Below are 20111 nucleotides of genomic sequence, written 5' to 3' on the forward strand. Positions count from 1 at the left end.
CGCGGGCCGCCGGCCGCCATTTCGAGCTTCCCGCCGGGCCGCGGGCGGAGCGGGGCGGAGCGGGGCCGCGGGGCGGGGCCGGCCCTGAGGAAGGCTCCCGCGACCCGGAGCGGGGCCATGGCCGGCAGCGGCTGCGGGAACGCCTGCAAGAGGCCCGCCGAGGCTGATGGCACCGCGGAGGGACTGGAGGCGGCTCGGAAGAGGAGCAGGACGGAGCGGGGCGGCCGGCACAAGGCGAAGGTGGGCGGCCGGGGCGGGGAGCCTCGGGTCGGCCTGAGGAGCTGGGGGCCATGGCGCCGCGGGTTCCTAGCGGGGGTTTGGCCGCTCAGCCTCACAGGCTGGCGCCTCTGTTTAACTTCTAACCCAGGCCTTAAATTGCACCAGCACAGCCCAGGGGGCAGGCTCTGCCGCAATTAACGAGCACGAGGCTCGTTAGCGTGCTGAGGAAAACACCGCCTGGTAGCGAGGCAGATACCCGAGTAAGCCCCCTGCGGGATTCCATCTGTAGTGTTGGCTGCTTGTTTGTGCTTTTTTTCCTCATTTTTTCTTTTCAGCTATGACATCAGTATGCCACAGTGTCTTTTCATTAGGTAAAAAAGAGCATCTGTAAAAACTGCAGGCCAAAAGAGCGCTATCGGAACAGGGCAGATGGGTAATGGAGACCTCCAAAATAACGTACCTGTTTGCTGGCCAGCTTGGGAGAACTCTTGATTTTAGGATCACGGCTTAAAGAGCTGTTGTGCAGAGTTGTGCGGTAGTGTTCATTTCATCTCATTTAGTCTGATGCTTTTTTCCTCGCATCTGCCTTGCATATCAATGAAACATTTTTCCTGTAGAGGCCAGCAGATCCATCCACCAAAGCAGATGACACAGTGTAAATGAAGTAAATGGGTTTCAACAGAACAAATGGCTACATGTAACTCTTCTATAAATGCCCAAAGCTCTACAGCAGGGAGTGGGTGAACGGGTTGAGACTATAGCACATCATATTTGCAAATTAAGTAACCTTAAAAGTCTCCTTACTATATGTGTCTTCACATGTTCGTTGTTACAAAATACATCTGTGAAGTTAGAGGACCTGGGTTACTGAAACACTGACAGTGAATTTAGTATTGAAGTGGGATCTGGAAAGGAACTTTTTGCCCATACTGAATGGAAGAGTTACTTTACATGCAGTTGATTGCACCTGAGTGGTAAATAGTTTCCTTTTACTGTATAATTGACTTCGTTTTCTGCAAACTTGTGTGATCACATGGAACTTTCTTTACTGGCATTTTCCTTTTTGCAGGAAAAGTCATCTCGTTTGTCTGCAGCTTTATTTGGTGAGGACTGTGAAATCAGCCATGACCAGGTTTACGAGTTGTTAAAGTACGCAGCTTTGGGAAAATGCTACAATGTCACACAGCCCAGGTATAACACTTTCATATTTGGGAATCAACCCTGTCTTATGTCCTCATATGCTGTGAAAACCTACCTAAAGGCATAGGCAATGCTTGTTTTAGAATCCTTGCAGCACAGATGCCGTAATGACAGGCTACATTGTGTAGCTATGGTTCTTGTTAGACTTGTCTGGAGACCACAATTTCTTCTCTGATAAAAATTCTACCATTTCATAGCTTTGCTTCATGCAGTTACCAAAAATTAAACATTTTTTGTACAAAAAACACACTGAGGAAAAAAATATGTTAAAATATTAGTGCATAACATTTCATGACAGATATAATTGAAATGTTTTCTCTAGAGTGTTTTGGGAAGGACACTTTAATCACTGCCTTTTTTCGGGGCAATTTCTCAGCAATGGAAGTGGGAGGCTGCGGAGTGTATACAACCTCGGAGGGCATAAATATGGTGAAATATAATAAAGCTAAAGGCCAAAATGCGCCACTTTGGATTTTTACTGTCAAAGAGAAAGTGATTTTGTGAAGCTTTCATTTTGATGAAATGATTCCATTCTTCAGTTTGATTGACTAGACTGCATCGCTACAGCTGAAGTTACTTGTATGTATTCATATTCTGATTAATATAAATGAGGTGGGTAGGTTATGACTTGAAATGGTACTGTAACAGAATTTTGCTACAATTCATTCTTTCTGTTTCTCATGTTATGTTGCTTCTAGGAATATGTGGCTGGCTGAGATAAGCTATAAAAGCCTCTTCGCATTGAAGTCACTTGGCACTTTGCCACTGACTGACCGAAAAGCTGGGTTGGCGCCAAGTTTGTTTTTAAGAGTGTTTGATGATTGTTTTGCTTTGATTTCTTTTGTTTAATTGCAGCTGGTGTCGTATTTATCACCAAAGCCACCTGGCAGGGGTTGTGGTTATTGTTCTACATGAGATGAGCCAACTCCATTTCTACAAATTCTATTTACAGTTCAAACACCTCAGAAAAGTGTTCCAGCATGTAAGTCCCCAAGCTATATTGATGTCTGCTAAAATTCCTGCAATCCTTAAAGCAAGTCCCAATGATTATTGCTGCAGTGAAATTGTCTTTCCAATAGGAAGAGTCTGCCTTTTGACTCCTAAAGCAATGAGAGGATCTGTTAGTGGCCTTTGTAAGCCCAGAACAAAGACCATGGCTTTAATATTGGAAGCCGGTTTTTTCAAGACTTAGGTCTTTGAAGCCTTACCAGGTGAAATATGCATACATTGGTGTTTCAGCCCTCTGTACTTCCAACATCTTCAGGATGCCCGAGAGATTGAAAATACCTCGGTTGATTTGAAACTTACTTTAAGCTATGAGTGAGGAGAATCTCAGAGTTATGACTGGTTGAAAAATCTCACTCTAACAATTTACACTTTCTATCAGATTTCTTCCATTTCCCAAAAGCATTATTCTGAGCTACAAGCAACGTTTTTGAAGGAAGAAAAAAGTGCTTTGATTGGAACTTCTAGAGAATTCTCTCTGAACTGCAGCAAATACAAAATCACAGCTTAGCTGGAAAGTCTGGAAGTGCTTTAGTTTCTATCAATTAAAGTCCGAAACTTACATTCGCAGTCATATCTGGGAAGGCAAATCTTTCCTTAGTACAAAGAATTCTATAGTGTGCATTATCATCAAAATGTTTGGTTTGTGTTTTGTTTTGTTTTCTTGTGAAAATGCCCAACGTGCTTCCGCTACTTTTTTAACCACCTTTCTCTAAATTTCATTGCTGTGGGGATAAAGAGGCACCTTATACTTGACATTTCTGCTGTGATTCAAAGTTCCTAAAACATCTCTATTTTTTTTTTTTTTTTTCCTCTTCAGAGATTCACATTACCACCTTCTTCAGCTAGCTTCCTAGCCAACCTTTATGGAGAAGGAGCAGATGTGAAAACTCAAAACAATGCACAAGGTATCTTGGTTGGCTTTGCACCATCCGTTTTAGTCACAGTGATTTGCTTTCAAGAGTAATTTAATAGCTTTGCATGCTGTGCTATCCCAACATGCTGCTATGCTAAACTTGTTTACAAAGGAACAAGTATAATAGCCAAGAGGCTAGTTCCTCTAACTAGTTCAGTAACTCTCTGTTGGACTTACTGTCATAAGTATATGCAAAAAACAGAAAACCTTAGTAAGTTTAACCCAAAATTCTGATGCTTCATTATCCATTTTGTGGTTATTTTATTGTAACATATATCTAATAATAGATACACGGATATAAAGTAGATTCAAGCTAAGATGTTACTCATTTGCTTGTAGTTTTCTTTGTTATGCTGAGCTGCAAATCAAGGTAAAGAATAGGTATGTTGACAACTGATCTCCTATTTTTACACTCTTTATAGAGGTGATTGTAATCCAACGGGCTTGTACAAAACCCGCAAGAGACTACAATGAGAACTTCACTGAAATTGTTAGAAGTGTAACAAAGAATCTTGAATTCCAGTCCTAAATGGGAGAATGAACAGCTGTTACTTTCAGTGTATTGACAAAGTCCTCTAGCATCCTGACTGTAAACCTACTGCACAGTCACAGATCTGAGATGTCAGGTATATTTCTCTTTAAGTGCAATCTGCAGGGAATCACCTACAAAATAATTAGACTTCATACAGCTGTGGATTCTGGTGTTAGTTTGCTTCTTTTTGAGCCACAGAGTGTCTTTTCTCCTAATAACACTTCAGGAAAAGAATTTCACACAGAAAGTAGGAAAAAAGAGAACTTTTACAGCTTACATAACAGATGACTATGCTGTCATGCTTATGAGAAAAGTGTTCTCTCTGTTACTGAAAGGAATGTGAGACAGACTTGTGACGTGACTTGCTCACAATCAGCTAACTGCCAGTAGCTAAACTGGGAGTAGGATTCAAATACCCTGTCACACGTCAGCATATATCATTTATCCTTTTATTTATATATATATATATATATATAATATCTTATTGTTCCACATAGTGTTTTATTGTGAAATGGTGTAACCTCTTAGTGTGCATACTAATGCAGAAAACTGCAAGTAAGGAGTGCTATCTGAATTTGACAGGTGATTCTGTATGTTACAGGCTTGATTTCCACTAGCAGTGGATGTATTCCTAAAAACTCAGACTTGCAATGTGATCCCATCATCCGGAAATACGGAGAATCAAAACAAGGCCTTACTAGGTACATTCTAACTGTAGAAGAGCTGAAAAAAAATGATTATCCCATGAAAGGTCAGTTTTTTGAGGTTTTTGCTTGGTTGGGTTGGGTTGGTTTTTGTTTGCTTTTAATTTTGCCAGTTAATGATATGCCTGGTCATGTAAGATACATGACTTCTGTTAGAAGAGGGAGGTCTGTGTCTTGTTCACAGGTGTCTTTTCATTTTAGGCTCCCCTGGATGTAAGGGTTATGTGCATACAGAGTGTGATCAGCAGAGGACAGACAGCAGCCCCCTCTTTGGTCTGGATTGTGAAATGGTAAAAATAAATGTGTGACCTTACAAAGAAGCATAGTCAAGCAATTGAGCTCCAAGCAGCTATTCCAAAATGAGCCAGGCACCCTGGGCATTTATTAAACCATGTATTAATAAATGTATTATATATATATAATATACAATAGATGTATTAATACATCTGCTTCCAATCCCTTCAGTTATGGTACCAGTGTTAATACAACCACAGGAAGGACTCAGAGTTCTCCTCCAGAGAACTCAGTTACATGGTGGTTTTCAGAACAGCATCTGGAACTGCCAGGTCCATCACCAATGCTGCAGTAACTCTCCTTCTCCCAGCTCTCCCCAAAGCTTGGGAATGCAGAGATGTCTCTCTGTTACACCTTTAGCCATTCCAGTTCTTTCAGCAATGTGCTGTGGTGAGGATTCCTCTCTTAGTGCAGTTCTGACCTTGCAGAGATGCCCCATTGGCATCAGCATTGAGTGACTAACAATGTGATTTGGGCCCTACTTTTAAATTATATTTATCTTCTCTGGTGAAGGTGCTTTCAGTTGCAGCCCTGCAGTGCAGAATACAAACTGATTCTGTGAAATCAGCACTTCTTTGTAAAGGCTATCTTTGTGTTGTGCTTGCCTGTGTGTTCGCTGTGTTTATGGTGGGCATTTAACAATTAAAACGAAGCATGCTACAGCATGAAGCAAGCTATAACTGGCAGATCTCTAAGTAAAGCAACTCCTTAGCAGTGATGCTGGCTGTAGCCAAAGCAGATCTCAGCTAAGGTTGTTGAATGGCAGCGTTGTGCTGATTCAAAAGCTGCCTCTGCTTTTTCCTGACAGTGCCTGACTGCAAGGGGAAATGAAGTCACTCGTGTCTCTTTGGTGGATGCACAGGGTCAATGCCTCTTGAATGAACTAGTCAAACCTGAAAGCACAATAGTGAACTACCGCACCAGGTGAGTCGTACTGAAGTGTCTTATCTCTTCAAGAGCTACAAGCCTTTCAAATCAAGCCTGTAACACAGGACCTTGCAGAAGATTCTGGTCTGTACACTTGTCTACTCACCAATGTCTACTGCATTGTACTTGGTGTTAAGAATCTGGTTTGTGCTTTGTGGGTAGAATAACCAACGTTATGTATGCACTCCCTGCTGTGCAGTGCCCCTGTGTCTAGACAGAAGCGTTATCATTCTGCAGTGTTCTAGGAAAACTTCTGTTACAGGTTAATTATACACAGTACAGGTTACTCTTTACTTCTAGATATAAAGTAGGACACAGGGTGAGTAAGAGTATGGGATTGCAGTCTGGGTCTCTGCTCTCTAGCTAAGTTTGCTCGTCTGTAGAAAATGAACAGTGCAGGTCATAAACTCACTTCAAGCTCTAGGGCTGGGCTCAGTATTATAACAAAAGAAGGCAAAATTCAAGCCACGTCTTCTCCAAGACTTTGTGTGCATGTTTCCAGGAGGTGAAGTGCCAATTCCCTCAGGTTACATGGAAGCATTTCCTTCCATGTCAGCTTTGCAATATTTCCTTACCTGTGCTATCTGATGCTAAGAACTGCATCACTTAAGTTATGCTTGAAAAAGAACAAACTTTTGAAACAGATATGGTAACTGTAGCAGCTTAATATTTGTGCAGTATATCCTCTTATGTTGGAATGCATTTAAGGAAGCAATAAATTGCATTCTCTCATTTGTTACACTGGGTTCTTATTTTACATACGCTGCTTGTAATGTTCTCCAATAAGTGCTGTTGCTGATGCACAGCTTGTACTCCTTCCACTTTCTGTTTTGAAGATTCTCAGGAATCACAAGGAAGATGCTGCTTCCGGTGAAAACAAGATTGCCAGACATACAAAGCAGACTAAAAAAAATACTGCCGCATGATGCAGTATTGGTGGGTCATTCTCTAAATGCTGATCTCCAGGCTTTGGAAGTGAGTATGCTTTTAAGAGTATTTTTCCCAGAACTGCTATTCATTTCAGGTCTGAAAGTTCAATTTTTTTTTAATCAGTAAACACTTGTTAGTTGCTTTTCATTATGAATAGCCTTATGGCTGTAAGGATTTAAAAGAGAAATACTCCCCTTACATCTATAAAACCTGCAAGGTGCTGTTCAGAACCCAAAAGGAAGAAGCTTCACCTTTCTGCTTCAGCCAGGTGCTTTCAATCACTGTCACAGGAAGAACTGAAGTCCTTCCTGTATTGAATTTAACCGGCCAAAATGCTTGAGTCGTAGTCGTTCCAACCCCACCTTGGTCTTCCCAACAGAGCATTAGAAAGGAGATTTGGGGCTGTTTCATGGTTCCCATGTGTTCTCTTGTCTGAACCAGTTATCTGTCAGTGACAAATGGGCAACTGAAATGAAAGGGCAGAGGCACAGATAATGGAGTCACTGCCCAATTCTATGTGAGTGCTGTTCTTAATTAAACTGGTGATGTTTTCTCTCCTCCAGATGATCCACCCTAGTGTTATTGATACTTCATTGCTTTTTGCCAGAAATGAAGGTCGAAGATTTAAGCTAAAATTTTTAGCCAAAGCTGTTTTAGGGTAAGATTATTTTTGCATTGTCATGGAAAGTATTAGAAACTGTTATGGGGGCTATAGGGTCCTGCTCTTCCACCAGTAGGATAAGAATTTTTTTCTTTCTGATAAAACTCAAAAGGAAGGAGAGCAGGCTGTGCGAATAGACAATAAAGAGGAGTTTACTGTGTGCTTGAAACATCAGGCAGTGTCATAAATTAGCTTATCTTTGAGCAAGTAGGGATGCTATGACACAACCAGTAATGAGCTCATTTGTATGTGAACCACAAAACTAGCTTTTCTGCACTTCTACCACTATATGAAATTGTAGAGCAGCAAATGAACTCTGGCTCACATAAATGAGATATGTTGCAGTTATCTAGAAAGAAAAGCTAACTTATGGAAGTATAATTTACTGACTTAATCATGTCCCTTGCTATACTAGCTATCATAGCACATCTTAGCAATCCAGCACGCACCACTTTCTCTGTAGCTCCAAACCTCACTGACTTGGAGGTTGCCTCCCTGCCTGTGCATTGGGTCATTGGTCAAGGAAAAAGCAAAATTAAAAATAATCATGCCTCAGAATACCAAGTATTACTGCTGCTTCTGTCAAACCCTGTAAACAGTGTTTTGCTCAATGTTGCAAAAATATTTCTTGCAGTAACTTTGGGGAATATTTCACAAGAATACTGCTGCACAGAATTGAAATCCTTTTTGGAGAGGGGAAAGCTATTTTGCCTGAAAAGGACCCAATTTAGAAAAGATGAGATGTTGGTCAGTATGGAAAAACAGATAACCTGCCAGTACACCTAATTTTGATGCCCTAGGAAGGAGATCCAGTGTGACCAGAACCTTGGTCATGATCCTACAGAAGATGCAAGAGCTGCATTGGAACTGGCTCAATTCTTTATTGAGCAAGGACCAGCAAAGGTAGCTATATCTAATATCTTTAACAGCAGAATATACAAGTTGTGTATACAAAGAAAAAGCATTCTTGCCCATCCTCTTACTGATTTAAAAGAGAAATCAGGCTGATCTTGCAGAGGGGCATTGGGGGAAGAAAGATTCAGATGCTTGCAGCCTACAGGAGTACCTATCATTTTTTTTCTAAATAAAGAAGTGAGGACCTCGTATGTTTTGGCAGCAGGTTTTTTGAATCCCCTTGTACTGTTGGTTTCTTGAGAGGACATTTTGGATGTGCTGGTTGATGCCCTAAGTGCTGCATGCTTAAAATGACAACAGAAAATAATAAGGCAAAAAATGAATGTTTGTCTCTCCACTACTGTGGAATGTGCCTAGGTGACTCATAGAGAAGGCACATGCTACTTGGTTAGCTACAATTAGCTGAGATGAAACCAATCTACTCATCTTCTTCCTTCCACAAGGTAGCAGAACTAAATTTGGAAATGCTGCTGACAACTGAAAGACTGACTGAGGTGTCACAGAACAAATCTGCGTTACAGCCACAAGGATGTAGGGTCCAGAAGCAGTTGAATGATCCTCCGCATCTATCCAAACCATGGTAATAAGATTCTCAGATATGCATGTTTTTCCTTTGATCAAATCCTCAGTGAAATCAAAGAAGTGTCTTATGTTTTCAAAAGCCACCAGTGCCTTTAGAGAGACACAGATAATTGTAGAGTAACACTGTAAAATTTTCAGAAATAGTATCTTAAATTTCACAAAGCATTTTCCAGGCTGCTTTTGATCTTGAGGGCAAGAATATTATTTAAGATTTCTTTAATGAACTGTGTCATTTCTCAGTGACAGGCACTTCCTTACATGCTTTTAACTCACCGTATCAATAACTACTGTGCATCACAGCTTTTTTTTCTCTCCGCTAGTTTTTTAGACTGCTTGCAGGTGACCGGCCAAAAACCCCTCCTTTTAGGCAGACAAGAAGTGGACTCTTCTGGCCTGTGTCAGAGTAACCTAAGCACTTCAAACAAACAGGTGAATGGATTTGGGTGGGTTGGTCTAAGCAAGCTTCAAAGTAGTTTGAAGTTCTTGTTCTGGGGGTGGGTTGATGAGTCCTATTTTAAAAAGCTGGCTGACAGTAGCGTTAGCAATAGTGTTAATACCAGGTTAGCTAAATCCATTTTCTTATTTCAGAAATAAGCTTTGATCCTCTATCACCCTCTCATGACTCACTAAAGAAGAATTTCTGCCTGAGGGCTTCCTTGGACAATAATGACAATTAAAGTGGAGAACTAAATTCAAGAGCTTTGTTTCTGATCTTTTGCAGTACAATTACCTTGCACCTCTTTGAGCCATATGTACTCTTTTCCTCCCAGATTCTTCAGAGAGCCTTAGAAGATGTTCCCCTCTCCACATTCAGTATCGTTCAGTTCAGTTTGGGTCCAGAGTACATTGCATCTCATCTTCCTGCTGGATTTTGTGAGAAGGTACCTCTTTTTTTTTTTTTTTTTTTTTTGAGCAAGACTAGTCTTCATTGCTCAACTTGGAAAGAGACATGTATGCTTTGTGAAGGTCCTTCTCTAGTCTGTGTTCCCACAGGTGAGAAGCAAGCTGACTGACATGCTGACAATTTATGCAGGTCCTTTTGAAGAAAGTTTCTGCCTGAAGTCTGTGAAAAAAGAATTTGGGAAGTGTGGACCAATCCAGTCTCTGACAGTGGTTACGGAAACATACCAGGTGAGGGGCACTCAAGGCATTCAGTTTGACAGGCAGTGAAGTCCAGAGTAACCTCTAGGATAGCTAGGGATGAGAACCACTTAAATATCTTTTTTTGTCTCTTGTGTTTTTTTTCCTCTGGCTGTTTAGTCATGAGCTACAACAATTCAGCACATATAAAAGCTGCTGCACACAGCAACAAGAAGCACAGCTGATGTGGCAAAGCAATGCTGCTCAAGCTGAAGAGCTTTAACTGAGTACTGGTGAAACCAAGATGATTTTTGTTTCTCTCAAGAGAATTGATATGCTTAGGCCTTTAATGGCAAAACAAGGTTGCTAATAATTGCCAAGTTAATTGAAGGTTTTTTAAACAGCTACAGTGTATGGAGTGTTACCTGTATTACCCACCCAACCCTTTTTATATGCTATAAAAAAAAAAAAAAACAAACACAACTTACAACAAGGGGTAGGGCTAATGTGTATTATTCATAAATCTGACGTGTATTATCTTGTTTCAAGCCCTACGTCTGTATCCAGTATGAGGTGCTAGAAGCTGCCCAGCTTGCTGTGGAAAGCCTAGATGGAGCTAAGGTAGCAGGATCCTGCATTAAGGTAAACAAAGTAAATAGCAAAAGCCTAAGTTACATGTAGCACAGGAATACTGACTAATATGTCACTTCATAGTGCCTACCCTGAGCATAGAGTCTGGGCAAATCCTGGCTGGCTGTGCTGTTGCCATCTCCCTGCCTCTAGACAATTTAGGGCCACTGGCAGAAAGGAGATGGCAGAAAGTTGTTGCCCTCTTTCTTTGCCATCTGCCAACAGAAAGGGTTAGAAAGCGTTCTGACCTGGCAACTGTGTCTTAAAAATGAGGAGCCAAGTAACCAGGTGTTAAAATGCCACATACATAGTATTTTTAATTGTCCTGCATTACAGACATATCTTTCATGACTAATTAATCTATCCTTCCTTAATTACATTGTTCACAGAAGGGAAAAATAGCTAACAGTTTTGGCAATTGGACAGAATCACTTAAAACAGAAGCTCAGAACACAGAGCTGCTTTGGCTGATGTACTGTGTGTGTTCCTGTTGGACCCACCCCAGGTTCAGAGACCTGTCACTGCTGCAATGCTGGACTGTGATGTTCTGATACAGGAACTAGAACAGGATATAGAAAACGAAGGTGTGATTTATGTGGCGGGTCTAAAGAAGTCATTAAGCGAAACAGACTTGCAAGAAGAATTCAGCCACTTGGAAGGCCTGGAAACTCTGTTCCTGCCAAAGGATCTCCAGAGTGGAAGGCACAGGAACTGCTGTTTCCTCAGTAAGTAGCTTTGCCATGCAGCCTGGTTATTTCCTTCAAATAAGCTTGTTCAGCAGTGCTGGGAAATTCAGTGACACAGCAAGAGCAACTGAACCTCACATCTGCTCCAAGAGACAGTATTCGAGATACTTGGGTGAAAGCACAGCTGGCTACTGTGCAGCTTTGCACAGGCATGTAATCACTTCTAAAAAATGAAGAGAACAGCCAGATGAGTGGTGTTGCACTTAACTGGCAGTCCTGTAGTCTGACACTTACCTGTTTGCAGGATGAGCATCTGCTTACTGCAGTGATTTTCAGTGTCTCATTCCCTTTAGCCCTCTACCTTTTTAGCACTGCCCTGCAGGTGCCAAAGAACAGGGCATCATAACTGGCAAAGGGTGATCCCTTTCTTGTTTTTTCAGAATTCCAGACATCACAAAGTGCTGTGGATGCCCTTGAAGTTATAAGCAGCTGGGCTGTGAAGGGCAGCAAGTTAAGAAGTAGGAAGGCGCTTGCTTCAGGTCACCTATGGAGATGGATTTGGCAAATGAATCACAGCAGTGGGAAGCAAGTAGGAAACAGCTTATGTGAGAAGACGGTGCCTCTATCTGACTCTGTGAGTTTAAGGCTATGCTGGTGTTTGTTGCAGTTTGTTAGCAAGGATAATGGCATGGAACTGCCTCTGCCCTGGTAACTAGAGGTGGTCACTGGGAGGCGGCTTAGGTACAGAGCTGTATGTAGCAGTTGGATCTTCTGCTGGTGCAGAGGGTGCCATGGTTCAATTTTCCTAAGGCAGCTTGGAGATGTAATATCCCAGGAGATAACGTGGCATTAGTGGGGTACAGAATAACTGAAAAACAGCCTGGGCCTATGGAACAGTGAGTTCCACAGAGGAGAACTGCAGCCTCCCAGCTGAGAGCACACTGAGCAATGCACAGGTATAGGGAGGCGTATGGAAGTCAGAGAGAAGCGACAAGTTGTGTAGCCTACAGGAAAGAATAGATGTAGGTGCAGCTCCCATTTTTAGTGGAGGAACCTGCAGTGCCATGTGAGTAGGGTGTGTGGCACTCCCTGCAGCTGGGCTGTTGCACTTCCACATGCTATCCAAAAATAGAATCTCCCCTTCCATCCCTGACACAGCTCCAGGGTCAGTCTCTGTATAAACACTTTCAGATGTGATTGTTACGTATTTGTAGAAGAATAGGGGATTTCAGTGCCTTTATTCTGTTACACAGGAGCAGGACCTAAGGAAAAAGGTGAAGAAGTTGGACCAGATTATAAAAAAGCTTTATAGAAGTCTGCAGAAGAATACCTTGTGCGTTGTTCTCTTCCCTGGAACAAACAGGTAAATTGCCTCTCTTTTGCTAGGAGTCCTCTCCTCTCCCTCACTACACTATCCTTGCAGGAAAGACATTTAAGGAGGGAGAGAAACACACTTCAGAAGTTCTACTAGGTGTTGGTAGTGTTTTATATATGGTCAAGTTATTTTGTTAACAAAATAAAATCATACCCCTCCCCCTTCCTTCCCCTGCACCATCTACCAGTTCTCTGGTGGTACCCTGCCTTACATGCTTATCCTTAGCATGGATCAGGGATCCAGGTTAACTCCATTCTTCTGTCAGGAATATAAAAGCATGATTTGGGGAAAAAAAAAAAAAACACTGCTATCTTTCATAGGAAAGATGCAGTTGTTGAGTTGGGCCTCAGAGGTTAAAGCAGGGATGCTTCCACAGGAGATAGGCTCCCTTTATTTCCCAAGGGCCCTGAAGTGCGATGGATGGCCAGTCCCTGTTTAATTATTAACAAGAAAATTGAATCTTTCCCAGGCAAGGCCTTAGTTACTAAATATATTCTTAGTTCAGCAGTCTTCTCTCAGTTCTCTAAGTGTTGCTCTTCAGCCAGTCAGACAAGGGTCACATCTATCCCTGTCTTTTTGAAGTTCATCTTCAACAGCAGGGCACCAGGCCTCTGGGGAGACACGAGCCAGGCTCTGCTATAGAAGCAGAGAACCAGAGCAGCAGCTCTTTTGTCAGGTTCCGCAGCCAGGCCCAGCTCCCCATTCTTACCTGCAAAGCTTCCCGAGGAGAGGACACGTGCTGCTGTATTATCTTCTTGACCACCGTCCCTGCAGGGGGGGAGGCATCGCAAGTCCAGAAGCTGTTTGGGCTCAGTGCCTGTGACAAGCCCTTTTAGCAAGGGTACGTCCCAAAGGCAGCTCTTGGCATGGCCTGCTCTACCTGGGCAGTTGTTGGTAACGTCAATTTCTTTTCCTTGAGAACAGGTCATTTAGCTGGTTTCCCATCACACCAAAGAATAATAGCATGCAAAACGAGACAGCAGCAATTCTTCCCTCATTAGACAAATGCTGATTGCATGTAGCCCTCTACAACTGGTTTCTTGCACAAGCATGGTGTCAAATGCTGCTTCAGCATAACTCAGCCATGTCTGAGACAGTTTGGGAAAAAGGGTGCACCCTCTCAGGCCTGGAAGAGGTTTCTTGCCAACTGAGGCTCCCAAATTACTGTTTCCCAGAGGAATGATAGCTCAGCCCAGGCTTCTTGTTTAAAAAGAATGATGACTCATGACTGGCTGGGAAAAAAACAAAGAACAACCTTGCAGTTTTACAGTGTGCTGACACAGGGGGTTCCTGGCTCCTCACTGCTAGGCCAGCTAACTTTGCTACCCTGAACAGAAATAACATCTCTTGTTTATGTTGCAGCATCCATGAATCGCAGTCTGGCCTTGGTCTGATGGGAATAAAAGATAATGGAGGGAGCAGTGCTTGTTAAGCTGCCATGTTTTTAAGCAATCTTTTGTTAAGATAGTCTTAATTACTTTAAATATTGATGTCTCTGTAAAGACCCCCTTATCATAAGAACAATAGCCTTTCACTGTATCTTTTATAAAGTCTAAAAATAAAAGCTATTCAAACCATCTTTCCTGTTAACCCTTCTTGCTGTAGCATTTTTCCTGGCAGTGACCTAGGCAAGTGCTGGAGGAAGAGCTGGGGCTAAAGTAGAGGCAGTATTATTGCAAAAAACGCAATCACTGTTGCTCTGTGCTCTAATTCAGCAAGCTGGTTCCTTGGAGGAGCCTGATGGATGAGCTGGGTTGTGTTCACTAAAATGTTGGAGGCCACAAACCAGTAAGCTAAGCTAAGCTAATGTAGTACCTACAGCAGCTGCTCAACAGTTAAAAGCTCTTCTTGGGAACTGTGTGGATCTCTGGAAATGTGCTGTGCCAGCTCCTCAAGCCGTTGCTGCCTCCTTTCTGGGAAAGTACTGTCCTTAGTCCATGGAAAGGAGGAATGGATGATTCATCCTTCTTGGATAATCTCCACTTTCTCTTCCTTCCTTGACCACCTCCCAGCACCCTTCAAAAAAAAAATTCTACAGTGGCTGCAGTGGGAGGGACAAGGGCCCTTTTGAGGGACACACACATACCTGTGCAAACATCACACATGGTTTCAGGGGGCAGCTGAGTGCAGAGCTGCTGTAACAGTACATGACCAGCAGAAGGATGCGATGGTTTACAGCCTGAACAGCTTCAGCTCTGTACTTTGCAGCCACTGCCACCTAGAAATAAAGGCTGACCATCTCTTGGTAATAAACTGAATTTGCAAGCACAAGGATGCCTAGGTAAGCTTTGGGCATTAAAAAATCTAAAGGAAACATTTGTTACAAAGTTTGAGACAAAGGATTTCTTGGGATGAATTGGAATAGGCTAAGATAATTTTGAAAGAGTTATTACTTAGACATGATGAACTACAGCTGACAGAATATCACACCCTCCTACTTTCGATCCCAAGTTTGCTTTGCATAGCTCTTGAGCAAAGAGCCATTTATGGCATAGAAGTTGGGAGATGCTGCATGGAGGAGCAGGCAAAATAATAGCGGGGAAAAAAAATGCAGTCGTTCAGAGGCAGTGCTAGTGAGTGAGTAGGAGATGCTCACATCAGTGTTTCTCATACCTACAATTTAAAGCCTTCAACACTCCTGAAAGGAACTCTCTTATTAAACATTTCTCCTCCCTTTTAAACCCATAATGTATCCAGGCCAAGTGAGCCTGGCAGCCTTAGGCTTTAGCTATTGCAAACAGGCATGAGTACACTGACACCGGTGGCAGCATCGCTATACAACCAGAACGGTGGCCAGTCCTTCATCCCACACTGCCCTGCCCTGCTGCTTACCTGAGCACAGCAGAGACCGTGGTGTCAGCTTGGTGAGCTGGCCCCTGGGGTGAATGGCAGCCTGACCTGACCTCTGCACTCATCCCTCCGTAAGATCACCCTCCTGTTGTTAAGACTGTTGACATCCAGCAGCTCCTTGTAGACACGTGCGCTGCAGCGTTGAATGACACCAACAAAAGCAGCTAGGGTTCAGGCCATGCACTTAAAAATGATGTGGTCACATCCCAGCAAGGACTGAGAAGCATTAGTAAGCATCCAAGAGTCCTGTTTGAGAAACTGTGTATTACAAATAAAACTAGCAAGAGTCCTATTTACAGTCATGAAAAAATAATTATTTTTTCCCCTTTTAATTGAAAATGTAAAAAGGACTTCAGCTTTAAATAAGACATTTTTGTACAAAGCTTCAGCACAAAAGAGTGAACACCAAAGTGTCATTATGTAAACACCACAAAGTTACTCATTTGTTCAGTAACGCACGGAACAACGTGCAAGGTCCCTTTCCAGTGGATTAGGTTTCTCTAGCTGCTCCCCACCCTCCCTCAGACATTACTGGAATACAGGAAACCCAGAAGCTCTAGAACATTACAAAGCTGCAGTAGTAAGGATACATGGTGACTAAAGGTTGTTGGGTTTTGGTGATGGTGAGTTATTTTTCTTTAAGGGCTTGGTCATTTAAATATACAGAAGTACAATAATCTCACAGGTAAATGAATGGCAGCCTGGATTAGAAAAAGCACCAAAATATTTAATATACATCTGGCACAAACTCCACAAGAAGTCAGTAATGGACAAACCAATGCTTTGCTTTTAAGTAAAGAAAAATCTCAGACTGCACTTAATGCTTTTCAAAAGGGACACGACAAGAACATTGCACTCAGGATTGCTATCAAGTAAAGACAACCTCCTTATTACAACCTATTTGCATTGTGCCTTAGATTGCACATTCTGTAAGATGCTGTTTCCATTCTGTTCCAGACAATAATGGTGAGCAAAATTTGATACACAAAAAGTAACTGTAAAGCAACATAGCAAATGGGACTCAGTACAGATGCATCATCTTGACCTTCTCCCACTTTGTCCCTAGCTTGTTTTTTCAAATTTGGCCACATCCCTTTAAAAAAGGGGCCTACATGAAACAGAATTTACTCCAGCCATTTTCAAGCATTACATTTACACAGCACTTGGGAATGTGCTGTCTAGAAGAGGAAGCATGGTTTGCTCCACGACAAGCAATACATTCATCGTTTCCCAGCGTGACAGAATCGGATCACACACAGTATCTATTGGAGAGTCTGAAAAGGCAAAAATCACTCCTGACACGGAGAAGAGCAGATTTGATCCTACGTACCCTTGAGGGTCTGCTGAGGAACCGAGGGATTGGTCAGCTAGCTGTGGTCACATGCAGTTCAATGAAAGCTGCACAAAGGTGTGCTTTCACTGTTTCCTTGGTTAGTTACTGCTCTGGGAGCAAATATACCATCAAATTGCATACCTGCCATAAAGGGTGACAGGACTAAATTGGGGCTGAGATCCACAAGCAAGTACTCCAAGAAATCCAGCTGCATCAGCTCGCCCATGCTGACAGTCACCTCCCTGCAGCCTGTTAATGACTTGCAGTTGCTTCATGCCCTCAGGACCATCCAGTACAGCCCCCGGAGCCCCGGGTTAGGCCCTAACCCTGCACGCTGCAGCCACTTCTGGAACCCAAGACATTCAGGAACCAACAGCATGAGGCCATCCAGCCGCTCCTGCCAGCCCATTTCCTCTTCAAAAGACTATGTTAAACTTGCAGATAAGAAAGTAGAAATATTTTAAGATAACTGTTTAACATGACTAAAAAGTCACCGCTTCAAAATATTAAGCACTATTATGCAAAGCCCTCTAACATTTACTACATAGGGGAGTATAAAACCAGCAGCCAGCCTCCAACTCCACTGCCACCACACGGAGGTGCCACGTGGGCCCAGAGAAGAGCAAGAGCCGGCAGCTGTAACTGCATAAAACAGTGACATTCAAGTAAACACACTGCTTCCACAGCAGGCAACCTTCAGGCCAAATATAATTTACAAGGATGGGGGGAAGGAAGGGGCTACAGCACGACCATGGGAGACTAAGGTATTTTGTCTGTGTGAAAAACTGATGTGTTGTCCAGAAAGGGCTCATCTGAAGAGTGCAATTTCACAAAGACAGGAGCTTTTTAAAAATAGAAAAGTTGTAAGACCTCCAGAACTTGTTGCATTTAGAAACTTAACTACAGAAAGACTGAGGATTGCAATAGTAGTGCAGGCCCGCTGTAATGTCAGTGATTTAAGGCAAGCTGTTAGCAGCACATTCATGCTCCTTTTACCTATCATCTCCAGTCCCTCAGGCTCCTGAAACGCGAGCCTGTACACATAGTGCAAGCAGCCCCTGCCCAGCGCAGCCATCAGACTGGAAGCAGCAGCTTGTGGCAGCACCTGCTGCAGCCCAGCTATTTCACTTTGTGTACCAGCAGTTGTGCTGTAGGCTCCTCCAGGGAGGAAAGCAAGGGGCGCAGCTGGGTGGCAGGGAAGAGACACCACCTCACTGCAGTAATGAGGAAAAAACAGCACTGGAACCAGCCCAGCATCACAAATGCACTTGGGAACTCTCCAGCTCTGCTCTAAGCATATCATGAGGAAGATGCTGCCCTCAGAGGGGGGGGGGGGGAACACATGTGTGTTGCCCTTACACTTTTGCAGCCTCCAATTTTTTTGGCTGTTACCAGTACAGCACAACATGGAACAAGCCATTGTATTTTTCACCAAAGGAAAAATATGCTTACAGCAGAGCATCAGGGGAGTTCCTGAAGTTTTTCATGGGCAAATGAAAAAGTGACATGGCTCCCTCCTGGGGAGCAGCTGCTTCACCTTCACTGTATTGTCAGTGCAGGCAGCCTGAGCAGGAACACGAAAGCCCCTGAGCCACACGTGGTGTAGCTCCAGCCACTCTACTGCACTCCAAAACTAGAACCCGGAGGACTGACACTTGTTTGCAACTTGACTTCGCTCCTTTTCAAAGGGGAGAGTGCATGTAAGTTAAGCAGTATACCAAGAAGTATGGCATATAGATAATACTTAACTTGGGTCAATTAAAAAAAATCTTACTTACCCAGGCATAAAATCCTGGGAGAAAAGGATGGTAACCTTAAACTGTTCAAGTCTAAGAACAAGAGGTAGAGATACCTACATACTTCATGGTGAAGCAGGTACAGCCTTCCGGGTTATAATCTCACATATGTCACTTCAGCTGACAATCAAAAAAAGAAATATTCAATCTTCAATAGTCCAGAGAGAAAATTTTAACACTGGTGTTTTGGTTTGCACACAAAATTTAAGCAGACACTTAGCTCTTACTAAGTACGCATTTGAAAAAATTAAAACCAAATCAATATTTATGTTTTGCTCTATACTGAAATGCTACCCTGAATACACTGAAGAACTTTGGGTTTCAGGTTAAGCATCTTCCTTCTCAATATGAAAGGCTAAATTCACATGCATACATTTTGAGATTTGGGCACTCGATTTATCAAGGATTTCTAAAAAAAAAAAAAAAAAAAATCACACTGCAGAACACAAGGCTGCCAGACCCAGAAATTCACAATGACTATTATTTTCCAATGAATGGGAATGACGTAACCTCAGCCAACAAATTACATCATGCTGAGGTGGCCATTAACTACGCAGTGTTTAACTTCGCTGTTTTGTTTTTTTTAAACAAGGCTTAGAAGCATAAGGAAGATACTCATGCTGACAGCATCATGAAAACACCAAGGTCACCAGTCAGTGCATAGCCCTGCCTGGGGACGCAGGTGACAACAGGCAGTACCTGTCCTGGCACCCACAGGTTCTTCAGGCTCTGGCAGACACGCAGGGAGTCAGGCAGCACTCACCCAGGCATGGCCACCACCGCCTGCAGCAGCCCGGACACCCCGACAGCCGCTCCAGCAGAGGGGCAGCTGCTGTTCACCAACCCCAAAGTCACGTCTCTCCAGCAGAGCAGAGGAAACGCCTTTCAGGCGCTTACACGTGCTTGGCTGCAAAGCTGCCGTGGTTCAGAGGCTGATTCACGAGCAGAGCTGCTGTGCCAGCCTCGGGAAGTCGGCACTTGTCACAGGGTGGACCGAACTGCCACAGGCTTAAGCTACCTGATTCTCTGCCACACCTTCATTTATTTTTCCTGTGGTTCTTTCATTACAATTGCACAGTATTAAAAAGCTATAATTCTCCATATAGAATAGCACCAGCAGCAAGTAAACTCACAATTAACGTTCAATGTCAATTAATTTACTCAGTCACATTTCATGGCCAACTATGGGCAGAACCTTTCAAATCTTCACATGAATCAATAAATAGTCCTAGACCTCCAAAACACACCCCCACAAAGAATTGGCACAGTGGAGCCTCCAGTCAACCTGGGAGCCAAATTTAAAGGTATTGCAAACTGTAACACTGTGCAAGCCGTCAGTGTTCTACCAGGGAGTACAGTTCACAGAAGTTGCATTTCTTTGCGTGTAAGGGAAGGCAATAAAATGCCACGGTGTGGACATCAGATCGGTTTTCCAGTATATTACTAAAACTATCTATATAATTACCTAGTTATTCA

The 20111-nt window shown here is 42.9% G+C and overlaps 1 protein-coding gene across 2 annotated transcripts; it reads left to right on the plus strand.

Moving 5' to 3' along the window:
• Window positions 1–70: 70 nt before the first annotated feature.
• On the plus strand, window positions 71–14237 carry REXO5 (RNA exonuclease 5). Of its 2 annotated transcripts, XM_068699285.1 has the most exons (19): window positions 71–240; window positions 1289–1410; window positions 2275–2401; window positions 3245–3332; window positions 4474–4623; window positions 4778–4866; window positions 5679–5794; window positions 6634–6772; window positions 7291–7385; window positions 8189–8291; window positions 8747–8883; window positions 9206–9314; window positions 9656–9766; window positions 9879–10016; window positions 10515–10607; window positions 11101–11320; window positions 11722–11915; window positions 12535–12644; window positions 14019–14237. In XM_068699285.1, exons 1-19 carry the CDS (start codon window positions 118–120, stop codon window positions 14086–14088), a joined length of 2334 nt encoding a protein of 777 aa, XP_068555386.1. In that variant the 5' UTR covers window positions 71–117; the 3' UTR covers window positions 14089–14237. The 2 variants fall into 2 exon arrangements, with proteins under 2 accessions (XP_068555386.1, XP_068555387.1); XM_068699286.1 differs by lacking the exons at window positions 71–240; window positions 1289–1410; window positions 2275–2401; window positions 3245–3332 and adding an exon at window positions 3828–3966.
• The last annotated feature ends 5874 nt before the right edge of the window (window positions 14238–20111 follow it).

This window comes from Anas acuta, chromosome 15 (assembly GCF_963932015.1).
Source record: "Anas acuta chromosome 15, bAnaAcu1.1, whole genome shotgun sequence".
Taxonomy (NCBI): domain Eukaryota; kingdom Metazoa; phylum Chordata; class Aves; order Anseriformes; family Anatidae; genus Anas; species Anas acuta.

Coding starts and splice junctions, on each gene's coding strand:
- REXO5 (XM_068699285.1), top strand. CDS start 118: ATGGCCGGCAGCGGCTGCGGGAACGCCTGCAAGAGGCCCGCCGAGGCT. Junction 1,411..2,274: donor TACAATGTCACACAGCCCAG/GTATAACACTTT, acceptor GTTTAATTGCAG/CTGGTGTCGTATTTATCACC. Junction 10,608..11,100: donor TAGCAGGATCCTGCATTAAG/GTAAACAAAGTA, acceptor GACCCACCCCAG/GTTCAGAGACCTGTCACTGC.